We start from the raw sequence: 26,924 nt of genomic DNA on the forward strand, positions 1-26,924 counted from the left end.
GCCACAGTACTGGGCTGTAGCCAGGCAGCACACTGTGTAATAGGACTTCCCTAAACTCAAATCGTGCTTACAGGCACCCTTTTCTCTCTTTCTGAAGTGCAACACTAAGTTTTTCTCTCCTATAATATTAGGCTGGACGCAGCTGGTTAACGACAGATCAGGTTGATCTAGCTGATCTAGCTGTATCTATTCTGAAAAGCTGCATGGACCAAAGCAGGAAATACAACTCTAGGTACAGGTTAGCTTGATGTTTGGATTTGACCCAAATAGCTTAGATTTGATCATGGTCAGATGTCCAGACTGAAGTATAACTCAGATGACCAAAAGTCAGCTGAGTGTGTTCTACATTCAGTGCTGTCCCACACTGTTGCACCCATAGACCTGGTAGAGGTAAGGTGGAACACAATACCACAGCTACAAGTGTGGATGAGATTGAGGATCCCTGCTGAGGAGAGGTGCAATGCTTATGAAAGAGCATGGGAAAAAAGCAGTGTGGTTTATCCATTACAGTGACTGTAAGAAAAGCCTTCCTGGCTGCGTAACAACAAGGTGTGTGGAAGAAGAAATGTTTTTAGTTATGTAACACCTATAAAAGAAACAACTTGTGTAGGAAGATCAAACTTTTGTTATGTTCCCTCATCAAAGAGTGAGGAGGAGGTAAAAAGCACAGTTGGGACTGCACAAAAGACATAGGAAGCATGGGGCAAAACCTTTTCCCAGTGCTCTCTATCTTCTTTCATGATGTAGGGACACTAGAGGAACCTCTTCCCTTCCCTGTCACAGGCAGTCAAAGGGTACTGATCCACTCTACCCACACACATCAAGCTAGTGCCTTGAGAGGAGAGGTGGGGGGTTGCCACCATTTGCCAGACATCTATGTTTCACTCAGATAGTCTATGTTAGGGTCCAAACGCCAGCAAATACAGCAAGCTATGTGAAAGCATGAGGATGAACCAACCGGGTGAATCTTAAGCTCAGTTTGTTAAAGCATTTCAGTACCCTTAGGGTGAAACAACTGGTTTCACCATATGAGAGTTACAACACTTTACAGCTTTCTTCCTCAATGATAGTTTCATGTGAATCAGCACAAGTCCCAGCTTAAGCAAAGCTGGTGAGCAAGATGCTGGTTTTACTGCTTGAATAGTTTTTTCTGTTCAAATAGCCCACCATAGTATTTTTGAATGAAAAGAGAAAAGAAACTGTCAGCAATCAAACTCAAAAAATGTGTCATTCTATCCTGGCTGTATTAGTGCTAGAGACCAGACCTGCTGCAAAAACAAAACCAGCAGAAATCTAGTGCTGCTGATAGTGCAACACATTCACAGCAGCTAGATGTTTTGTTTCTTTTTTTTTTTTTTTTTTTAAACCACATTATATGTACTCTTTTGTGGTCTTTTTAGTGATCTTCAGTCTTTTCATAAAACTAACTGTGCTCTGAATGATGTCCATTTCGATGAGATGCTCAGATACCTAGTTGAACAATCAAGCCTTCCTTGTGGTCAGAACTCAGCTGAGGCTGAATCAGCTTGTCATCTTAGCTGATCTTCAGAATTATAATGTCACCCTCAGGGCAGCTGGCAATACATTTATAATAAGATGTCCTTTGAGACATTCTCATGCCTAAAGCAGCTCTAATCAATCATGGATGAAGGTGGTGTTTCCTGAGATAGTATCATGCAAACAATCTTCACAGAGTGCACAGCTCCACTTAAAGAGCTTCAGAGATTCTACTGAAGTTTGTACCTGTGAATGAAACACAAAGTTGACTGTAAAGCCACCTAAACTTTGCCTGTAACGTGGTACAGGAAGAATTATTTGCATCCCTGTGACCTGAAGAGAAAGGGAACGACCGAAATAAATCTGAGCAGTGGCTAGTCTCAGCTAAAAAATGTAAGAATGATCAACTCTTCAGAAGGACCATGCAAGGAAAGTGGTAGTAGGCAGGAAACGTTTGTCCTTAGTTCTTGCTATTTATGCACTGCAGTATGTCTGAAATTACCAGTATTTATGATTCCCTTCAAGAATTTAACATATAGATACTTTACTTAAGCTTGATAATTTTGCAACTTGCTAGATACAATCTATAAAACCTTCCAAACTTGCAACCTCAATCTTACCTTGAACTATGACAATGAGTTCCATAAACCAACTGTGTTTTGAGAGGGACAAAATGCATTTTCTTCAAAAAGACATTGTAAATTTGCTGCAATTCCAGCAAGCTGTATGTTGTTTTCAGTCTCTCCTAATACAAATGGAGGTTTCAAATCTACCTTGTTTATTCTAATCCTCATTTTGTATGATTTTATTTTCTTAACTTCCCTGTACAGCAAATAATATCTATCTTCTAAATCTCTTAAGACAATATTTAAATTTCTAATTATTCTCTGGATCACCGTTCTTTCCACATTTGAGGAAGCAGTGGTCAGTATCTCAAACAAGAGTACACCATGGAGCAATGAAAGGCATCAATCAATAAATGCATTCACATTACGACTGTGAAAACCAAGGGAATATTTTTTTAAAATTTATTATCTTTGCCTAAATATAAGTCAAATCAAAACAGATACATAGTTACTGATGCCAAAAGCATGTATATGTGGACAATTCCGGCTTGCAAGCTGAGATCCACATACATATGTTACAATGTGTGACAGTAGTTCTACATACTTTCAGCAAAACAGCAAAGTTTTTAAAACAAACCAAAACACCCAACCAAACTGTCAGATAACCCTTCCCCCCTCCTATGCACACACAATAAAATCATTTCTCCCAGATCTGACAAGAATGCCCCTCGTCCTAGCTGATAAATATAGCAGGATTGAAGGCTTGCATACCTGTACCTGACACTATTTCTACTTCCCTCCTGACAGTTTTTAAACATTAGATCTATTCCTCACCTATATTTCCCTCTGCATAGGCTCTTACTAACATCTTACAAAATAACACTGAGCATTCTGTGCTCTTTGTTTTCCCTTCAGTTCTTGTTTCCAAGACTCTTGCCTCAGGACTCTGACCTGTCCTCTGATCACTCTGTTGCCCACTTTCACCCTCCTAATTTCTGTTTACTGTCTTGTTCTTTTCTGTCTCTTTCCTTTACAAACACTAGCCTTGCTTTCCAATATTAAAACCAACTCCATTTGCCTCCCCAGATGCTACTCTTCTCTCTCTTGTTCCTAAGTTTTCCCACATACCTTGGAGGTGGTGAGTAATTGCATTTAACTTCAACCTTTTCAGGTTGGAACTAGTTGTTTAAGAAGTTTTTAAAGGAAATGAAGACCTGGGCATTTCTATGGGGTGACTCATTCCATTCTAAGATAAGTATAAAAAATACACAGGATGAATTCTCCTCTGGAAATTACCGTCTGCCCCCATTGGCTATAGACTGAGACCAGATGATCAGTAATAACTAGAAATCTGACTTTTAGATGGCTCAAGTTAGGCAAAACAAATCTCCCTGTTAGGTTCCAGCTCTCCTTTTCTTCAGTTACACACAGACTCCAATTTGGTGGGGCGTCTCTTCATTCCACTACAGTGGAGCCATTCCAGTGGTTACAGCTACTTGGGATTTCTTCACTGACCTCTTTTCCAGAGAAAAAACCAGTACACCTTCATCATTTTTCACCCATCAGCTGTTTTTGGCACAATTACAACCACATGTTTTTCTTCAGCTCTCCTTAGAACATTGTAATTGTGTTCATCTTGTGTATCTCCCTAATAATTTATTTTCTGATTCTCGTTCCTCTTCCTACCAAATACAGAGTTCTTACAACTCTAGTTTCAAATCACTGGAAAAAGACTGCAATCACTTAACCCTATAATCACACTCCAGCCTCTCTCTCTTCCTCACATCTGACTTATAACTGAATATCTGTAAATTATATCCATTTTATCCATTGAATACTGGTAATGCTTCATTATGATAACCGCAAACTCCTTCTCTTACTTTGAAAAATGCCACATTGCCTGCAGGGTACTACTCAGATTACTTCTGCAAAAATAATAGCTTACTGCTTTGATAATACCGCTCTATCTGAGCCCTTCAGTGACTGCTTTCCCTGTAAAATATAAGTGTTATTACTTTCAGAGTCCTTCATATGCTATCTTCCTTACACACTCTTGTTCATTAAAATGTCCACAATTATTAGCCAGTGACAATAATCTACATCACTCATTTGATGTCTTAAGAAAACATTTGGGGGTTTTCCTTCATGCTGCCCACTCCATAAATACCTGCAAATTTTTTCATTGTCTTCCCTTAATTATCTTCCTCATCTTTGGTGATGCCACCAGGAAGCCTGATAACGGTTAAATTGCAGCTGTGATAAGACCATCATGCCCAGCATGCTGCACAATGCTATCTTATAAACTGCTTCTTTACATCTAGATCAATTTGCCGTATTGACCAGTTTTATGTCCCACAGTTGTTCCTGTGTTTTGTTGTTACTGTTGTGTTTCTGTATCTTTTTATGTTTACACAGTGTCTCACACAGTACAGTCTAATTCCATAAGTAGTGATTCCACGCACTAGGGTACTACCAATACTAAATAATAATACTAACCTTGACTGAGTTGAGGTAAATCAGGACATTATCAAACTGTCTAAGAAGAAAGAAGCAGGAGGACATGCACTGTCTCCCTGGAATGGTATCTACAATTCAAAACAGAAATGCAGATTTGTAGAATTTAAAAATCACACGGTAATGGAAGTCACTGCCAAGATTGCTGGCAACTATGAAAACAGCTAACTTCTAAAAATAGTGTAACTTGCCTTTTCAGGCAAAGGACCATACTAGAGGTTAGAAAAACTATTAGATCATCTTGTCAGTTTTCTCTACAGCATACAATAACTATTGCAAGACTGTATTAAACAGCAAATTCTACAGAGACAAATTGTTTAAGTAACAAGCCTTTTCCAAGACACAATGTATGTAGCATAATTTTACTGTGAATTATTTTCACTCTTAGGAAACAACAATTGATGCAAAGCCTGACTTTGTTATTCTAATCTCATTAGCCTTTTTTCTTTAATATTATGTTTTTCAATTATCTTGGACAAAAGCTCTACATATTTTAATTTTAGCTCCAATAAGAAAGTAAACTTGATACACTGAAAATATTGTTATAAAAAAAATCCATGTACAGGAAAAATATTCAGTGATAAAATACAATATGAAAATTCATTTCCATGCATTTGGGATTACTACATTGCTCACAAGTCATAAAGCCATAAATAAGTTAGGCCTATCAGTTCAAATAAGTGTCAGTAAACTTTTGCTGTCATCCATGTCACTTTCAACTTTGCTGCCACCATACTATGCTGTCATCTACTCTGAAATTGCAAGATGTGTTACTGAAAAACTATTCCAAAGCTTTTTTAGAGATTCTGAAGACCCAACCAGTAGATATTGGTCCGAGATGGATGAACCCAAGCAGCAGCTGGGAAGGCATAAATGCAAGTGATGTCAAATCACTCCTATTTCACTACGTGTGATGATCATTAGAGAACATGCTGCTCTGTGCAGTTTGGTAAGGTGACAGGAGACAAGATCCTAAGGCTACCAACAGCCTTGAAGTAATCTGCTCCTGTAGGTTAGTTACTATCAATCCATCCACACTAGAAAATTAAAATATCTTTTCTGTATATAGAAATTTCATGTATCTGAAGAACCAATACTTTGACTTTATATCACAGCACAAAATACAGCATTCCACTGGAAAATTGTACATTCTCCTTTAATAAGGTAGGGTAGTAATTATTTCTGGAAAGCACTATGCAAGTTCTCAATACAGATTTCAAAGGAAAGCACAATATTCTCATTTTTTAATCTTTTAGCACTAGAAGCTTGAATGTCCTGTCATTTGCATATAGAGACAATTCATCCTTATCTATGTCTGAAACATATCATTCCATTCTCCAACTTAAAAAAACTACTTGGTTATTTATGAAGTGTTCACTTGGGAACAGAAAGTTCATAAACTCACAGCAATTTATTTTAAACAAAATAAAAAAATGCAAAAAAGCATGCACAGAAGACTTAAAACTGAAAATACTTTTTCAGTAAAAATGAATTACAGTAACAAAATATTAGAATGACAATTTTCCCATATATGATTGGAGAGTTTCTAAGTTTCAGTATTTATTCTTATGTCCACATTGTGGCAGAAAATTTTGTTATCCCAGCATACTATCCTTCCATATACTTTTAGTGAGAGATTTCATCAAAAACAACAAACAAGTAAAACATCTGTAAACCTCATACAACTCAGCAATGAATACTACTAGTGACAGGAAAACTAGAGTTTTATAGTTCTAATTCATCCTATGTGACTCATGCAGGAAGAGGAAAAAGTTCTCATTTTAAAAAATTACTTAGGGTGACCTAAGAATACCTCAAAGAAAAGACTGCACAAAGTCCAGAAGAAATGTTTCATTCCTCCCACTCAACACCAGATATTCCCGACGTGCTCCAAAAGAGGACCGCTGAAGACGAAATGGGTGTTTTTCTCCATTATGCTTGGAGTGTTTTTAGAGTAACTTGTAAGACTTATGTTAAGCACCAGAAAGACTGCATTTAATGGAAATGTTAATGTTCATTTACTTTCACTAACGTTCCTCTTGCCCCATTTCCTCCTTATCTAAGAAATCTGATCTGTTTAATTTTCCACCCAGTTGAGACTCTGGGAGAAAAGAGTAAGAATTAACTATAAAGATCTAGTTATATCCTCCTTTGTAATGCCAGTTCCATTTCATGTCATTGGGATTAAGAATTTTTACTAAGCTTAAAAAACCCCAGTAAACAAAGCTGCTGTTCTGGGTGTTATTTATTGTGCTAGAGGGTGAATATTGACTCCTACACTATAAGTGCTTCCTGGGGTATTTTTGTTGTTGTTTTTTGCTGATTTGTTTTGGGTGTCCCTACTCCCCTTGAAGTACACAACTTGCAACATGAGATGAAACACGTGCATGTATTGGAAAGGACTGTCACACTAACTCTGTTTGCTCTATGTTGCTTGAACCTCCAAGATAGAGATCTTAATTAAAAACAGCAAAGGGCTTAATTGATGACTCCAAATGACTTTACAAATACATGACTTAGTGTTCTTCCTAAACTGTCTGTTGGTGCTTTTTTCTTAATGCCATCACGGAATTTCTACAGTTAACAAGGGCAAGTCAGCAAGACAGGACCTTGTTTTGAAAAAATATTCCACATCTTCATTTTAATCTATTCATTTTTGAAAATCCACATTAAAATCAGGAGCCTCGTAGGCCCAGTTGTGAGCAAAGACACAGCATAGGATTCCCTCACTCTAGTGAGCACAACCTACTTTTGTATTATAAATCTGCAAAGCAGCTAAGTAACCTGATAAAGATCTTAAACAGAAAATCTAGTGGTACCAGCTCCTTGCAAGGATTGGCACAGTGGGAAGTGCTGAAGCATGACTTACATGCTTGAATAGCACGGCTGCCTACTTAGCAAAAACCTAAGTATACAAACGGCGAGAACTCTGTTCTCCATTCTAAAACCAGCAAAACAAAGGAGCAGATCAAAAATGACCACAAATATACAACTTGAGTGTTATAGCCACATATTAGTAGCTAATATGCTAAGTTACATAAGAACATAAAAATGATCATATTGAATCCAAAGTCTATCTGGTTCAGAAGCTTGGTGAGTAAGAATATACAGCTATAGAGAGAATACATTCTGATTTCACATATAATACAATGCTGCGGTATGTAATGCCACTTTCTTTGAAGTTTCTCCCAGCTTCCAACAATCTGCACTGAGGACTTCCTAATCATCACTGAAAAATTTGTGTTAAACAGCCAATGGACTTTTCTTCTATGAATTTCTTTATACTTTCTGATTCTCACAAGATTCTATGTCAAGTAAATTGTGTCATGTGAAAAAGTAATTAGTGCTGATTTAATTGTCTTGCATGATGATTTATTTCAATGCCCCTTGTTTTTCGTACGGTACAGTAACTAATTCTTCTCTATTCCTCTTCTCCTTGTCATTTATGATGTTTATAATTTTCCAGGCCATGCATCCTCCTTTATTTAATCTCTCCTTGTTCAAGAAGCTATCCCCTTTTTTTGATCATCCTTGATGTCTTTATTTTACCCTTTCTTGCTCTACTGTATTTTTTGAAATGTAAGAACCAGAACTACAGACAGTATTCAAGAAAGGGAACCACATCTGTATACAACACAGTAATATTTTTTTGTTCTCTATTTACTCATCAGTTCCTAAGATTCTCTTCAACTTTTCTGATAATTTTGCAAATGTAGTTTAAAGGCTTTTTCCCCCCCATATACTACTGTGCTTTTATCAAAGCTAAATTTAATTTGTATAATATTACCCAGCCTCAAATAGTCTTCCACAGCTTTCATCATTGTGGAAGCTTTCATTTTTCCTGCTACGGGTAATTTTGTACCATTGGCAAACCTAGTCATGTCATTATTTGTCGCCTATAGCTCATTAATTAAGAATACAAGACCTTTCTTTAAAGAAACAAAAGGTTCTTTCAAGTGTTCAGATCAGGTACATTTTACCCTTTTCACTGCTACTTCACTGAAAATTTTCTGTTAGAAATGAGAAAGGTTATTATATAGCTTCCCTTCTTGAAATTAGTACTGTGATAATTTTTTGAGGTATTTGCTAACACATGGATTTTGAATATGATCACTTGAATCACCGTAACAGAACTGGATTTTCATCATAAAATTTCAAACCAGGTTCTATGTAATCTCTGTATTGGTCTAAAGTCACCTACTCACCTGGGTGTTCTCTAAGAAAAATGAAAACTTAGCATTTCAGAATTCATTCTCTAGATCATGCCATGTCATTGCACTTACTAGGTCAATATGGACAGAATAGAAATCTCCAACTATTATTTAATTATCTATCTATATAAAACCTCTAACCTCTTTAATATGCCAGTCACTGTTCCCATCCAGGCTGGCTGGTGAATAATTTAGCCTCCATACGATGAGTCTCCTATCTGAGCACGTAATTTAAAGCAATTTTCTGTTACTCACTGATAAAGAAAAGATATTTACTTTATTTTGAGAGAAGGTTTCTATAATGTTTAGAACCATTTCTCCACTGGCATCGTCTATTTGGTAATAGCCCACTGTAAATTAAATAGGGACAATATCCTACATGTTACCTTCCTCTTATCATATTTAAAAATATTTTAGGTTTATAGCTTCCTCTTCTAAAACCAGGTGTTCCACTTTATTAATCTTATTGTAAAACATCTAATCTTTGTATAAAAACACTTACATATTTGGTCTTTATGGGTTTGCTTTTTGTTATGTCTTACCTAAATTGAACTCTGTTTGCCTCTTCTATTTCCTATCTACAGTTTCTTGGCCTCCACCTGTCCTTCATTTTAGGCTACAGAAAAACCCTCACACTCTTTTGCCTTTAAAGGAGGAGTTACCTTGAGCTGTGTTCTCTTCTGTATGTCAGCTTTCTCCCACAAGTTTTTAAAAAGATAACAAAGCAGTTTTTACATGGAAGTACCAGGAGTGTAATACGCTTGCTATACTAATGCTTCCATTTACCTTTAGTTGGAACCAATCCTTCCCGTAGGCTCATTTCCTAATTGGACTATATTTCTGTTCCCTTCCTCATCCCCCTGCACCTCCCCTAAACCCCCCCCCCCAACCATACCTCAAGTCTCAGCCCCTCTATCTTGTTTTGCATATGGGTTTAGTAATATTTCACAGTAAAATTAAGACTTTTCTCTTCCTAACAATTTCAATTTTATTTTTGGGCTATATATTTACTATTTATCTTTTCAAGATATCTTTTCACAGACTATCTCTGTATTATTTTTGTCCCTGTGTATTGCTATGGTCACTCATCACATCTGCATGACTGTTATAGGCATTAAGAGGTCCACCACCATTGCATTAATCACCCTGTGAGTTTATGGCATCACAAACCCAGTTAGCTATATGCCCACTAACCAAGTCCTCCACTACTACAGTTCATATTGCTTCTCCCTGTTAGCTGGGATCCTGATTACAAAGTGATTGCCTCAGTGCAACAGGAATGTGTTAGAGAAGGGTTCATCGATGGAAACACTTCCAGCCTTCCAACGTGAAGCTCTCTGCTGCACGATCTCAACAGTACAAGGGCTGCAAGGGGAACAGAATGTGGCTCAAAGGTATTTCTGAAAGTTTCATCAGTGCTGCCACTCTGTCTCTTGAGCTCCTTCTCTTTAGTTACCACGGATACAGGAGACAGCATTCTGTCTCTGAGGACCATGAGCTGTTGCACCACAAACATGCATAAAAGTTACCCACCTAAAGAAACAGTCCTACTGACAATGCCTACAAAGGAAACTGGGAAGTCCCATTTCAGCTGAATTTCTGTGTTCCAACTACCGGCTTTTTTTGATTTGGGATTTTTGGGTTTGCCCTGGCAAGGGGAGAGGAAGACAAAGTCTTGTTCTGGTCTATTATTGAATAAGTAAGAGTAAAGACTGAAAACATTCATTTTTTTGTTGGGTTTTATCATGTTTTTTTGATTCAGCCAAGGAGTTAGTTACAGAGCCTCCCTTTCTCTCTGTAGTCAAATTCCTCTTTATGTTTTTATCACCTTCAGTTCCAGGGCACACTCCGTGCTAGGACGCTACATACCTGATAGGCTTTCGTTAGCAGTTCTAGATTTGTACCTGTGAGGTTTCAGCCATACACTTCATCTAATTAGGCTGTTATCTTCTGTTTCTATAATGGGCATTGTTAGACAAAGACAAGCTGCCACAGCGTGTGTCAGTGAAGACGAGCAGTTTACAGTATAGCCTCTTTTCCAGTCAAATTCACATAGTAAGGTTTGGAATTAACTGAGCCTTCTATCTTAAACTTGCAAATTTGTTTTAGACTATAAATTAAATTTTCTACTCAAACTATAGCAACAAAACGCCTAGCAATAGTCATGCTAACAGACAGTAATTAGACAAAGATACGATGGTATATATTTGGATATTATAAGGATTACATAACGGAGAAAGAACATTTCAAACATACCACATTCACTGGCTGATTCACCCACCAACTGGAAGAACCGCTGAGCAATTTTCAGATGATCTCTCTGGGAAAGTAAAAAAAGAAAAACAAAAACCAAAAGAACATGAGTTCCACAGTTGATGCTACAATACACAATGAAAATACGCTCTGAGGAACAGATGAGGAGTAACTAACAGACTACCCAGGGCTCAAGTAAAAGCAGAAAAGGTAAATGTGCCAATGTATGTGCCTAGATACACAAGAACTCTCTAGAAAGCAAACAGGTTTTTTGGAAGCAGGACAGAGAAGCCAAATTCAGCTTGATTTATGGTCAGAACTAGCACTAGAGATTTGAATTTCACTCCTTCTGGACTAGAGTAGTGTATGGAAGAAGATTAAGAGACTCAGAGACCCTACAGTCTAAATGAGAAATGACTGCCTTTTTCACTCCATTCCAGTCCCTACAGATCTGTTCACATCCTAATGTTGGAGAAGCTGGAGAACCTCATGGGCTTCACTCACCGAGCCCATTTCTTGTCCAAGTGCTGCATTTACTACTCCTTTGAGGATGTACTCCTGAAAAAAAAAGTGAAAAGGATTAGAGAATACAAGGTAAAGATTTCAGGAGACACATAAAAGCCTCCTTGCACATTGTTTTCTTCCTAAATTCAACTCTATCCCAACTCAGATTAATAGGTAGCTGGTTACTATGATACTATGATATTGCTTCAGCGCAGTAGTACAAAGTTACCCCCCAGAAATCCATTCTACTTGTTAGGTAGCCACTTCTGCTAAATATGTAGGATGCAAAGACATAGCGTGTTTTCTGGTAAGTCTTACGCTCAAAGATGATGCGCCAGAAGGAACACCATAACATACTATCATGCCCTCTTCATGTCATATGACCAATAATCAAGTGCAATATTGTTATATTAATGCACAGATCCCACTTCAAGTATGCACATTGGTTAACCATAACCACTACCATCCTTGCTCCAAAATGCATAGCATTTCTCATCGGGGCAAAAACATCAAGAGGTTTGTGCTCTGTGGTCATGCTACTGTACTATGATGTACAACTATAGTTTAATTCTTCTCTGAGCAAAATTTTCTCAGCATGTAACAGACTCATTTGTCTTGTTCAAGTCTTACAATAAGAGTTCTAGCTACAAACCTATTGAAGTAGGTACTCCTGATTAACCTGGACAGCCTTGTCACAGACGTAAACACAGAAAACCAGAAAGAGATACGTACACAGAGATACGTACACAGACCAATGGATTCAACTGGAAACAATATGAGAGTACTAGCCAGTATGCCAAGTAATCGTTTTACACACCAACTCTCTTACAGATGCCAAATTATTATCCTATAGACATCATCACAAAGATGAAATTTGAGAACTGAAGGAGGATATACAAGTAGTTCTGCAAGTCTTAGCAGGGAGTTCCTTCCAAGTGCAAATGAGAAAATGGAAAAAAAGCACAAAGATACTAATTTCAAAATATGATAAAAAATTATATCATGTTACTTTATTAGGCATGTATATGAGGAAAACAGAGGCTAAAGGACTGGTAGCTGCAGAAAACTGTTCAAGTAAGGCTTGCTATACTGAAAAACGCAAGTGAAAAACAACAGCAGAAGACACTACTCAGCACAGAATCACCAGATCTGTGTTCTCAAGGTTTTCCTTTTCCCTCCCTCCATCTAATCCTTACACAGGCTCATGAAAGGTCCCTTTCATGCCCAGCTATGTGACCTTTGGAAAATAAACTGCAGAGGAATAAATCAGAGGCTAAAGATATTGGAACAGCCACAAAAGAAAATTACAGTACCAACGAGGGGACGCTGCAGTTTTCACTCTTTGCAGCCAAAGTGGATGGAATTAGAAAAGACCTATTATTTAAACTGTTTAATCTAATCTAGCTCATCTTTATTGAAATAGCTTCAGGACAAACCACATGAGCATCCAAGCTAGCAGATCTGAGGGATGGTAACCATCACCAGGGCAGGAGTGACATGTAGCTGTAGTTGGACGAGGGCTTTTATCTGTGCACTAACAGTCAGCTCACTAGAATCAAGTCTGCATACGATAGAGCTTAATTCTTATTGACCCCAGGTGGTATGACAATAAACATGCTAAGTACTCATATATGCTCATATATAATACTTTATGCATGCACATTGTCTATTGTTGATAAAAACATGGAAAACACAAGAGTTTTAAAAGTGGGAATGGGGCAAGCTGTCCTCAGGATACTGTTTTCCTATGTAGCAGATTTCATACCAATTTATAACCTCTGTCTTTATGTACCATAACATCAGTTTCCAATTACCTGTGGAGCTGTAGGTTCCAGGTCCTTAATCAGGTTATAAGCTTCTTGAACATCATCTGAAATACCAGACTTTAGAATGCATGACAATCCATAGCACATTGTATTAGAACAAATCACTCGCCCTCTACACAACATTCCCCAATAGTCACAGACTAAGAAATAAAGCATTTAGACAGGAGAAGAAAGGTAACTATAAATCATTGTGAATTTATATCACAATGGTTGATGGTTTTCTAGAACTCAAATAACAAACATGGAGTGAGTAATAGCTTCTTTATTACTACAATTTTCCTTGTAGAGATGACTTGGCCCCCTTATTCATAACCCAGAGGCTGCCTTCTGAACAGTACAAGGTCAAGACAATAAATCCATTATCTTCCTGTCTTTTCTCATATTTAGTTACCCCTCAAGGAGGATAAGGTAACATGATTTTGAAGGGAAACTTCATCTTTTCTTTATCAATATTTCAAAATCTGTCCAGCAGCTCTTACTTGATCCTAATTCTAACAAGAATGTAAAGTTTGAATTCAATAAACAACTTCCTTTCCATTCAAGAAATCAGTAAGCTGAAAAGATCCTAAACTTTACCTAAATCAAAAAGATGTTGGTGCTATGGTCTGCTTAGTAATCCAGCCTAGTGAAGATGCCCTTTTTACTGGCAAGATTTTTTTAATACAGCATTATACCAGCTGCCCATAAAAACAAGTCTTATCAAACAAAACCTTTTTTTTTGCTAGTACATGCCATCCATCCACTGTGGGCACAGTACTCCAGGGTGACTTAAAGCAATATACACTGGAACTGCCAGGCCCCATCCAATCCCTCTGCTTTCCTACCCACTCCCTTGAGCAGTCAAGTAGTAAACCAGCACAAGGTACTAGACTAACCAAAAGTCATCACTTCTTTTTTTTTTTTTTTTTTAAATAGAAATGAGGGTTTTTTTGTTATTTTTGGCTAGCTCAGCTCACCACCACCAACAAAAAAGTGACAGCAGCCCTTACTTTCATCAGTGTAGACATCAACACAGAACTATGCTCTTCAGACTCCAACAGCAGCCTTTAGCAAATCTCACTGGAGCAGATTACGACTAGATACCTGGCCCCAAACCCTGCTAAAAGTCACTACCTTAAAGAGTTGAAAAAAATGGGATGCATGTTTGTGCTTTACCACTCCAGAGCAGGTCTTAACACAAGCCTACCTTTATCAGAGAACCTGTAAGTTTTGGAGAGACAGCTGTAGTCATTAGAAGTAATGATTTATCACATTCTTAACTGATGCTGCTACACTAGCAAGACTTTAAAATGGAAATTTAGCCTAATCAGAAAAAAGGTTTTAATCCTAATTCCCCTTGGCCTCCTTTGTCAGTGTGCAAGTCACTTGCATATCACATTGAAGAACAAAGCCTAACTAACGAAAATTACTGCAAGGTTGACAGCAAATGAGTAAACAAGATTGATTTTTAAATGACGCAAAAGATGTACTTTGCTTCTGTGTAACTAGAACTTAATTTGAAACATACATTATTATTAACAATATTATTGGGGAAGAAAATAGGTAATAATACCAATATTACCTATAGTGATAATACTATATATAGTATTGCGAGATTGCATGTGGAGTACTATGTCCAGTTTTGGGATCCTTCAATCAAGACAGACACGGAAATACTGGAGTGAGCCCACCTGATGGCTCCCAAGGCTGAGGAGAGATTGAGAGAACTGCATTTGCTTAGCTTTCAGAGGAGAAGGCTCAAGTGAGATCTTATCACTGTCTACAACTAACTAATGGAAGGGTACAGAGAAGATGGAGACAGATTCCTTAGGTGAGATGAAAGGCAGTGAACACAAAGTGGAATAGAGGCAGTTCTAACTATAGGCTTGTCTGGACAAGGCTTTAAGCAACCTCATCAAATTGGACCTGCCTCGAATAAATTGTTGTGCTAGACATCTCCAGAGGTCCCTTCTGACTCATAATGTGATCCTTTTATTTACCTAGAACTCTATATATACAATGTAAAGCAGGTGATAATGTACTTGTAATAATATACAATTGTGACCATTTGTATTTACTTGAGAATGTATACCTAACTTACAATCATGATGAAATTTAAATAATGTCCTATGAAATTTAATAACCTTATTGTCATTCTCTAATATCAAACAAAAAAAAACAGGGAAAGAGTTGATGTATTTTGAGAAGACTGTGATGTTTGTAGATTATCAAAGTCAGATTAATTAGATTTTATTGCACAATATTAGCCACAATAAGAATTTCTGTAACTGCTAATTGTCACCAGTGGTGGGATATTCTAAAATTTGTCACGGTCTGACTTGAACTGAAAAGATGAGGCAGTGTTTCAATTGCACATGCAGACACAAAAAGCAGTCCTGGATACAACTAAGAACCAAAGAGAACTTATTCCAACTATAAAGATTAAATCTCACCAACCTTGTTGATTACAAATCATAAAGATGTTACTTAGAATCAGTACCTGAAACTTCAAGTCAATCACACCGTAAAAAGCTCACAGAGATTTTTCAACGTGCTATGTTTACGTATGGTCAAATTCTCTGATGAAAATTATTAGGCTGCAAAGAATATAAAATTGGTGTGACTTCTTTCTGCCAACAGAATATATCTCCTTTTTTCCTGGTAATTTTTCAACATTTTGGAAAAAAAAAAAAAATCGCGGGCATGGACTTTATTGATTTAAAAAGTGAGAACAGACATTATTCTGCTTTCAGATGCTCTGGTCATCTAAACGTAAAATGTATTTTGTCACCTTTTAACACAAGACTTATAAGAAAGCAGTGGATGGAAAAGCAACCATCACATCACTTTATATTAGATGACTGCAGTTAACATCTACCCATCACTCAGCCAGTCAACCCACTACCGAATAAAGGAACACAGTGGGAGAACAGGAATGGCTCTGAAACTAAACCCAGATAAAATTCAAAGGAGTCATCCAGCTAAGGAGAGAAAAAAGATTTGGAATGAAATGTCTTGTTCATAGTCTGTAGCCTTGCTCACAGTCACTTTGGCTCATAATCTGTTTGTGCCATATTTACAGAAATAGTCCTCCTTGCCTTCATAGGGCATACACCTACCATTATCACATATTCAGGCAGATAAGAGGTCCTCTCACTATAAACATATAAACACCACCATCCCTAAAGGCATCTCCAGCCACCCAAGAACCTCCAGTACTTTGCTGAAGTAGATTTATTTGACTGCACACAATTAAAGCCCTTCTCTGCAAGTCATGGGAACTCTTATATCACTATATTCCAGAGAAATAGAAAATGTAATAAATTACATTTTACTGCAAAGAAAAAAGAAGCATTTAATGGAATAGTCAGTTGAGATTATACGAACGAATGTCATCCCTGAAGCTGTGAAAGCGCCAGAGGAATGTGTATTTACCTTGCCGGAGATAGTAAATCACAAGATTCAGTCTTGCCTCAGGAATAACATCAACCAGAGGAGGCAGGACCTGCAAAGCCCCTTCTCCTCCTCGGAACACCACCTGCAGAGAAAAGCAGCATATTGATAACTGTGTACCAAAATCTTGCCTATGATCTCTTAACTCAAGGAAATTAATCCTTAAATTCTTATATTAACAGTAGGAAAAGGTCAGTGGCAGAGGCATTAGCAAAATCCCTGCTTTAATACAACTATAGAATTACTGATGACTAACTGTTCCGAGGATTTGTTACAGGATACTGAGACAGGCGGATCAGAGGAATCTTGAACAGGGGAACAGTCGTCAAGATAAGAGGATGCACATCCTTGCCAATCCACAACCAGGGAACAGTCAAAATGAGCGGACAGACATCCTTGGGCATCAGCAAAATTTCTCACATTGATGCCCCTAAAGTGAACTATCTCATTATAATGTCGAAAATTGCAGCACCTCCAGTGCTGAAAACACCCCCTCCCCAGATGAAGACCCCTACTCACTGAGCATGCATAATAAATTTAAGGTGCATTGTTATCTTTAAATTGAGATGAGACCTAACCAATCATAATTAGGAGGGTATGGCTGATAGGCAGAACTAACGTTTTTAGCTGTATAAGTATGTGATGTGATTGTAACCAGGTGTGCTAGCTTTGTGGAGTTATCACCTAGCACCCACCTCTGTGCAGAAATGAATTAAACAAGTATCTTGACTCAGCGTGTGGACTGGATTTTGCACACCGGGCAAACAACCCCTGATTTTTGGGACAACATTATGATGTGTGACAATCTTTATTCTGAAGAATATAAAGTATGTAATCCATCAGTAAAGATTAACTTATTTCAGCTTTTGGCAGTGCAAAGCAGTCATACATTATATATGAAAGATTTTAAAGAATAATCCAGTCTGAGAGAAAAGTGAGGGGAACACACACAGAATTACAATTTACTTATGATGTATTCATATGAAAAAATTAGGCTAACAACTCTACATTTATTTAGAATGCCACAAGATCCTAAAATGATGAGATGATCAGGAGCAGTTGATTCTTTATACTTCAGTTTCACATGATGGTTCCTCCAACAAAATCTAACATACTTATTTAATAAACCACTGGCAAAAAGACAAAAAAATTCAAAATAAAGGATGTTAACCTACAAAAGTCCAATTTGAAAGCAGTTTTAACTCTTGGGGAAAAAAGTGTTAGCTTGTTGTGACTGCTCTTGAAAAATGACAAAGCGAGCAACTACCCATCATTAAATAAGAGCAATCTGCTGTTACTGGTTGTTCAGCAAAGTAATAATACCACTGCAGGGAAAATTAAGAAGTGATTAGTGACTCTCTTACTGCAGAACACAAAAGTATTTTGGCTTTCATCAGCACCTTTTCCCCTATAAGCTCCTTGAGTTAAGTACTTTTTGGATTAAGACCATTTTCCCCCAGTTATCTTAATTCCACTCACATTGTACTAAATAAGAGTTCAGGGTCATGCATTCTGACTTGTTTCTACAGTGTTGTTATTGACTGGGCTCCACAAAATATCTTGCTAAGATACTCTTACAGGACATAAATTATTTTAATATGCCTTTGGGGGTAAAAGCAACAGCATTATTATTTTCTTGACATAGTCTCAAACTGACAGGGAAAAATTCCAGGAAAAAAAAATACCCTTGATGGCACACTAATTATAAATGTAGGATTTGTGGAATGGGACTTATATGACAGCAGAGATTCAACTGGGTCTTCAGTTCAAAAAAGACCCCATTTTATGAATCATCAAGAACAGCTCTACAAATTAGTGCAGTTTGTATTAAATCCCAGAAATACATTACTCACCAGATTGTGCTTAATGAGCTCCTTGCCAAACTCAAAAGATGATGAGGCACTGTCTGTCAAGTTCTTGAGCTCTGCCTGGAATTACAGACATTCCAAAATTTTAACATGAAAACAAAAAAGCACACAAGCATAAGTGGAGCTTCATATGAGCCCCAAAGCTGATAGAAGGACATCTCCAGCAGTGCTGAGTCACTGGAAGATTTTTGCCTTCCCACTTTCGTGTGATGATTTTGGCAATTGGATAATACATTTAGACACAGTCAAAAGTGGACTGGGAAAACTGTAAGACTGCTGTGCACACATGCGGACAGATGGCTTAATACCAGGGAAACTGAAATCGGTGACATTCCTAGGAGAAGGACTCAATGACAAGAAAAGGCCATTTATCAACATCACTGATTAAGACAGATAACAAGGAAAAGAAACCTGTACAGAATCTTGAACTAAAATAAAGGTGAACTGAGGGCTGTCCAATAGATACCTCAGCAGCCTTCCCATTGAAAAGTCGGAAATGGTTACAAGCCTTAAGGTTAAGAGCAATGGTGCTGTCAGGAACTTGCTGAAGATAAACAGCTAGCACTTCTTGTGATACATCGTAGTAATCCAGTTTGTAATAGCATAGGGCCACATATACGTTCAGAGCCAGGTATTCCCTGCAGGGAAGAGGATCAAAGAGAACATTTAAGCCCCATGATGTAGTTATACTACAGAACATTAAAATCAGCGATAAAGTTCTCACATGTCTGTATACCTTTCACAAGCACATCAAAACTGGAGTTTCTGAGAAATGCTTATTAGGTATCTTTGGAGCTCTAGTTAGTCAGGTAAGATGGCACAGATCCAGATTCGCACTAATTTTTTCAATGGCAGCTACTGCAGCTTTAAAGAATTACCTACAAAACTGTTGGTCTGCAAATCTGGGAAATGGTGGCAACTTCACACTAAGGAAATGCACAAAACATGAGCACTGCATTTGGCCTGGCAGAATAGGATTTTCTCCACAATATGTGCAAAGACATTTAATATGTACATAAGACTTTGAAAACATTTTAATGGATCTTATTATCTTATACCAAGCACACTTATTTCAAAAAATCCTTGCCATCACAAGCTATCAAGCCAGAAGAACGAGACACAGAAATAAGACAGGCATTTGTGGTAACAGTAAATAAAGGATAATTGTTATGAAGGTTACTCATTTAGCTTTGAGTGATTGCTTCTACAGGACTTGGAAGCTAAAATCTCTTCCCCAAGCATTACATGACATACTTATATACATTATGATGGACTTCTCTGAAGCATTCAAGAGGAGATACTGCCAAAAGATAGCTATGTATTCTGGGACAGCAGTTTCAATTTTATTAAACAATACTTCTAGCCACTTAAGAATTCAATTTGTTCCTTGTTAAATCCTGAACTAAGAACTTGAAGAATATGATAGAAAAAAACATCAACAAGTATCATAGCAGCATAAATGGAAATGGAAAGAATTTCAGACTTAATGGAATGTAAGGAACTCTCTACGTAAAAACCAAGAACTGAACACTTCCTAGAAAGACTAAGAGGTGAAGGAGAAGTCAGTAATCACAAGCAAGGGTCACCAGACTGGCCATCAGAGAGGAAGAGAAGAAAAGAGAAAGACCAAGCAGGTACATAACCAAGTATCATTTCAGAAGAAATAAGTAAGAAAATACAAAAAGATCTCCGAATGAATTACATGAAAACATCACTAAAAGAAAACAACAGAGAGCAGACTTCTTTTTAAACATGCATTTTTCAGTAATGATTTGCAATCAACAAAATTGAGGGCCTTGAAACTTGTGCACATTTTCCAGTGGGAAAGGGACATAGTAATTGGGTAAAATTCCTACTTTCAGAAACCAAGCAGCTAAATGGAATGCAAACACCAACAGTATCAGAGACACTACAGTAAGGTTTAGAGTAGAGATGCCCACCGATTAGCAAGAAGAATACGTCTGTAGATATCAATAGCTTCTTGGTAGTGGGACCGCATGTAGTGGATAGATGCCAAGCTAAGCTGATCTTCTGTAATGTCTTGCAGATTCTGGTGACAGCTCATCAGATTCTTCTCATCACTGAACTAAAAAAGAGTGTGACACATTCTCAGAAGAGTTCAGAGAGAAAAAAAAACCACAACGTTTTAAACTAATTAGCTGGATTAGTTTTGTCCTTGCTGGCAAACAGCAGGTGATTCACATTAAACATCTGGAAAACCTCTGTTACTTTAAAGTTAATTTGACCAGTAGAGAAAGCCAAACATTAAAGAGGCAGACCAGTCGAAACTAGATAAATGTAAGGCTAAAACTAAGTACACATTTTCCTTCAAGGTGTGATTTAGACATAATTACATGTCATGTGCCTTGATGGATAAGAGGAGAAGAGCTGAATTAATTATTTCACAAACAGAATTTTGTAACACAAGATTTGACTGTTACTGTTCAAGCCAGCAGAAATTTTGCTGTTTCTAGATCCAAATCTTATTTCTCATGGATAGCAGAAAAATGCAAGACTTGCCAACACAATAGCACTAATTTTCACAAGACTTCTTTACAGCACTAACAAATTCTCTTTCATCAACACCTTAAAATTCTGGTTTCTTTAACTAAATGTTTTATTTTTACAAGCATTACTGTATAGCACGTAACACACACACCAAGATAAAAATAAGAAACACAGTTAAACACATCCATTACATTTGTATTACACAGTAAAGTTGAGGATATTAACCTAATCAGTCTACTGAAATCACTGATTCTAGAGCTTCCCTTTGCTGATTCTGCTGATTCAACGGTAATTATGAATTTCTCTTACACACAAATTCTATCTTACATATTTGTTTTTCATTTATCTGCTCAGCTTTTGTCAAATCTTTTTCCTCCCTCTTTGAGCCAGTCACAGAATGATACTCCAACACAAAGGCAAGAGAAGTTGCTTAACAGAACAACAGTGGGCTTCATAGTTTCATAAACCCCATTATTTCCAAAGACTAACTATATTAACTAGGAATTATTCAACTTCCCTTTATCACATATATCTGTAAAAGCCAGTGCCGCTACAGAAATGTCCTAAGATTCTTCTCTTAACAGATTTAAGCAAAGACAATCTGTCATCAAAGCTAATATTCAGGATTTATACCTTCTTTCACCCAAAACTCAGTCTCTTCAGCAGCATAGTACTTACTAAGTACAATACAGGATGGTACAAAAAGGGAACATAGCTATGTGTGGTAAGTGAAATAAGCATTTAATTTTTGATGAAGTAAATTTCATGACATAAATATTACTTCTTGGATACTGAGTGACTTAGGAGGATCAGTAATAGCATATAGACCATTTTGCTCAAATTGCTAAGTATAAGACAGCTGCAAGTTAGGAAAACTTGGTATGCTTCAAAGAAGAAGAAAAATAGCTTATAAATTCCTGATTCTATTTGTCTCAGGTTCCCTGTGATCAAAAATACCACCAGGTTCCTGTTGTATGATGTATGTGAAATGAGTTGGTAAGACTTTCCTTAGAAACATGCTGAGGGCATCTATTCTGAGATCATGTTTTCACATTTACTTTCTCCTCCACATTTGAATAGAGTAGGATGGTTGTGGAAAACGTTTGTTCTCCTGCCACCACAGACATTTTAATTATTCTGCTAGGTTGCCAGCATGAATTGCACATTACCCAACTGAAAAGAAAACAAACAAAGCATGACTGAAGAAAAGACATCGTACCTTTTGTGCCAGGTGAAAGAGTAAACGGTTCTGGAGACGACTCTTAGGTGCTGAAAGGAAAATTCAGTAAGTATCGCTGCAAAGAACAACTCAAGGTGTCTCTTTTATTTTTTAACTCCCTTTCTCAATAGACACACATGCACTCATATTCTTTCATTGGCTAGCCCAGGTACAGTTCTTTGCAGGTCATGCCCCAGGGCAGGTTTAACCAATTTTAGAGTGGTTGAAAGGCCTTCCTGCTTCTTATCTTCATTCCCTGCTCTTTTCTTTTGAAATCCCTGTTGAAAATGACTTCTTATTGGTCTCTGTTTTCCATGAGCCTTAAAACTTTTCTGAATTGCACTATCATTTGCCTGCAGGGCCTTCTGGATAGTTTTTGCACAAGTGACACACAGCACAGCATCTTTTACAAAATAAAAAGCAGCAACAGACAAACTCATAATCAAGGCTCATTCTATGATAGATCATATTTGAAGTAAGTTGTGATTCATAATTCTAGGAATCTTGTCAACTTCCAGTGTATTGCAAAACCCATCGCTGCCACAATTTTGTTTTGTATGCACATTGTATTACACTTAGTTCTACTATTTCTTCTGTCTTTAGGAACAAAAGGCACATGGAAGAATCCTGCAGTCACAGCAGATAAGATTTAGACTAAAATGTGTTGAGAGTTAAGGGAGACATTTCTAGAACCACTAAAAGTTAATGAAATTTCTTGCTCTAGCAGGATTAGGATTAACTCACTCCGTATGACACAAGTTGTTAACTGTAGGGCTTTAAGTCACTAGAGAGAGCCTTGTGCTTCATCGAGAGTGACAAAGGTCCTTGTCCAACAGAGCTATTAATTTCTTTTGCAAGCAGTCTTCCAAAAAGCCTTCCCTTGTTTCCTGTATTTTCTTTAGCCTACTCAGTTAATGAGCACTCTCACTCTTGCTCAGACCAACCAGCTGGCAACCTATGTTCCACAGAAAGGATGTACACGGAATCTGTACAAAAAGCAGAATGAATTACTGTGTTTATGAGGCCACAAAACTGCAGAATTAGCAAAGCAATGGCCTGTAACACAAGGCTATAATTCTTCTGACATCCTAAACCATGAAAGAGGACTCAAACCACCAAAACCTCTTCCCTTCCCCTCCTGGAATTTTCTAGTAATAAGTTAGATTTTTTTTTTTTAAAGCACTTTTGCTTTCCAGACTTCTTACTCTTTCTCGACATAGTAAGCAAACTGTACAACACAGTGAACAATGCCAAAACCCCAGCCATTCTCATTGGGTTGACATTGTAAGGCTGTCCACCTACTTCTGATAGGCACAGCAATTATTGCTCCCCTTTTCTCCTTCCCAAGCTGTGTTATTTAACCATGTTCCTAGACAAAGAGGACAGTGAACTGTATCTTTAAAGAACTGCTAGAACATAGAAGTCCCGAAAGTCCCAAAAGACAAAGGCGATATGAGAGGTCTCACAAAACCCACATCTTGCAAGGTATTGACAGAGCATCAAGTTGTTAAGAAGCTAAATGGTCTTCAATCTAGGATATATGTGGCAATTCTCATTAGCCTAATTATTAAAGAGTGGAAAGTTTTTCTGATCTACAAACAATATTGTATAAGCAGCAGTAGTAGTATAACTGACATGGTAGTATATTCTAGTAATTATTTCATCCATTGAGTTAGAAAGTTAGACCTTAATTTAAATGCACGTTCTTCAAATTGTTGTCAGCAATGATACTGTGGTAACTCCACATATGCCCCAGCATTAACTGATAGGTTTTAATATCAAAGTTTAGAAGGGTTGCACATGGACCCCACATGTGCTTTTGTGCACAACTTCAACCAAACATAACCATCCTTCACAATTCAAAACATTTGGTTGTTAAACACTCCAAAAATACAAGGAGGACAGATTGTGGGATTTACATTGAAAATAACATATTGTATAATCATGGTGGTATGGGTAAAGACACCAACGTTCCTTTTTGAGTAGGTTTTGTTTCTTTTTTTGAGTGGGTTTTTGCATTAATTTCACTGTGAAAATTGTGACTTGCAAGCAATACTTCCTGAAGAATCTAAACTGAGGAATTCTTGTTTCACTGGTCAACCAATGACTGCAGTGCTACCCTTGGAAACTTGGCATCTGATCTGACATCAAAATTATTATTTACTTCCTGGCAAAAGCTGGAGGCTTACTCCACATTATTTTACACCTAAAAACAGGGAAAAGAGGAAACCTGAGTTCTGATGGTGTGTATAGATATATGGAGGGAGAATAAATGTCCTGCTTCATAAGATATTACATGATACTATCCATTCAGTATTCTTTAAAGTAAGACATTTTACTTAATGCCAGCCAGAGAAGGAGAGGGGCAAAACCAAAAAAAATATAGTCCTGTTGATATAGTAAGCAGAGCCATAGAAACATTCAGTATCAGCAGTTTCTTTTCTGCCAGTGCCAAATACACTTTTTTGAGGAAGACAAGGAAACATATGAACAAGTTCAGGTTAGTTTCCAGAAAGGATTTGTTTATAAATATTGGATAAAGCTGTTGTCAGTCACTGGAGCAGGAAGTGATACAACTGCCTCGCCAGAGATAATGACTTTTAAGGGACATTCTGCTTGTTCTTTTATTACTCTCTACTGCTACCAAATTTCATTGTCACTGACCTATTAATGCCACAAGGAAGCACAATCTTCTTGTCCTGTCCTACTTTTTCAAGAAGACGACTATACTTTTTTAAAAAATTATTTTAATCAGTACTAAGCAATCTAGGGATCATAACAAACATGATGATAACGCTGCATGGCAACAAACTGGACCCTGCTGCAGGTCTAGTATTGGCCTTGTGCTGAAGACATCACTGAGGTAGCTGGATAGGATATATTGCTTTCCAGCTAGGAAACACACTGATATTCCAACGCTAGAATTTTAGTCACGATCAGTGCTGATGTTCCAGGCACTCAGGTCATAGTTGACATTGATCTTAAAAATGTTCTGTATATTTTTATGTGCTGACACTGATTAGGCACCTAGTGAAGTATTTGTTCAAGTACAATAAACAGCTACAATAAGAATGAAGACAGTTGTCTTCACTAATTATTAAACAAAACGTTAAGCTCACTAGAAACGGCATTTCAGTCTCTTGCTGGGTTCCATATTGCTGCCACAGGCAGTAAGAAGATGATGAACATGAACTTCATGATGACAACCATGAAGTCATGGACAATCTGGCATTTGTGCCCTCTCATAAGAGTGCAAGGCAATGCTGGTCATGCATCCAGCACTAACAAATCCCATCTAGCAATCACAATGCATATGCTATAGCAGGATTTCACACACTAACAGATGTAGAAAGCATCTTAAATATACATAGGCAGGAACTGGTAGGAATGGAACTGTGCTGAGAAGGCTCCAGCCAGACAGCATAGAAAATATGACCAGAAGAAACCTCATTCTCCTGTCCCTGAGAAACAACGCCCTGCTCACCTGAATACAGCAGCTGAATGAAGCCCTCTGTGCCTCAGAACCACAGTCTCACTGGTGGAGGGAAAATGCAAGGGTATGGGAAAAATGTTCGGAAAAAACATGGTCCAACAGTGAGGTTCACACTTACACACACTTAAATAGCTGAACTGTTCAGAATTTTCTTGAATGAAATTTACAGAGGACATTCATTGAAATTTTCCCATTCCCAAAATACTTTAAAGCCAGTTCACCTACTTTTAGTTACTTGCAATATATACACATTTCATTTCAGTCATACCTAAGCACTGTAAGTTAAAGATCATTGAAGCAAACAACTATCAATTATTCCTGTTCTGTAGCTTCCACTATGCTTTAAAAAGCAAAACAAGAAAAATTATGTTAGTAGATTTTAAAGTTTAAATATGTATAAATTGGTATCTTCATTTGTGCCCTTTGAAAGTTCTGTATATCAAACTCTGATGGTTTAAAACCACAGCTAAAATGCAATGAAAATGAACTACTGTTCTCAAGAAATACAATACAAGCAGAAAGCAGGTAGTTTTGCATGTAGGTGAACATGAAGTTTAAAGAAAAAGAAAACCAGCAACTTTTCCATGCCCACTTGTAACTGCTTATTTTCACTAGTGACAACTATCTGACACCTGGAAAACATTAGTACATGCATAAGCAAAACTGGTTTGGAAACCCATCTCTGTTCTGCTTTTGTACGATATTGCTCCTTCCAGTATAGGCTATGAAACAAGAAGTATCTCTGTTCAGTTAAACCACATGCAGATCTCACACACGCAGAATTGCAAAGTACAAAGCTTTGCCCATCAAATATTTGAAGGTGGCGGGGTGAGGGGTGGGGGAGCGCAGGGGGAAGAACTTAATTACTGGTTCAGCAACATAACCTTGCTTGTGCGTGAATCTTAAATTTAATTGTAAAATTCCATTTATCCCCAAAAGACTGTTTTTCATAACATATTTAACTGCAGCCCCACTTATGTGCACATTTTGTGGTTTAAAAGAACACTGTTAGTTCTTGTGTTTTTGCAGTGCT

The 26,924-nt window shown here is 37.4% G+C and overlaps 1 protein-coding gene across 5 annotated transcripts in view; it reads right to left on the reverse strand.

The window, feature by feature from the left end:
- Positions 1-26,924, reverse strand: part of IFT56 (intraflagellar transport 56) — a 53,465-nt gene that overhangs the window by 16,241 nt on the left and 10,300 nt on the right. For 4 of the 5 annotated variants that reach the window (XM_075428835.1, XM_075428834.1, XM_075428833.1 and 1 more), the window contains exons 5-13: positions 22,399-22,448; positions 20,612-20,757; positions 19,138-19,309; positions 18,657-18,731; positions 16,786-16,888; positions 13,360-13,415; positions 11,546-11,599; positions 11,045-11,108; positions 4,560-4,648 (exon numbers count right to left, since the gene is read on the reverse strand). In XM_075428835.1, the coding sequence (XP_075284950.1) occupies positions 4,560-4,648; positions 11,045-11,108; positions 11,546-11,599; positions 13,360-13,415; positions 16,786-16,888; positions 18,657-18,731; positions 19,138-19,309; positions 20,612-20,757; positions 22,399-22,448 (809 nt within the window). The remainder of the gene's footprint in view (positions 1-4,559; positions 4,649-11,044; positions 11,109-11,545; positions 11,600-13,359; positions 13,416-16,785; positions 16,889-18,656; positions 18,732-19,137; positions 19,310-20,611; positions 20,758-22,398; positions 22,449-26,924) is intronic. The other variant, XR_012764850.1, reaches the window with a different exon arrangement.

This window comes from Opisthocomus hoazin, chromosome 8, assembly GCF_030867145.1.
Source record: "Opisthocomus hoazin isolate bOpiHoa1 chromosome 8, bOpiHoa1.hap1, whole genome shotgun sequence".
Classification (NCBI taxonomy): Eukaryota; Metazoa; Chordata; class Aves; order Opisthocomiformes; family Opisthocomidae; genus Opisthocomus; species Opisthocomus hoazin.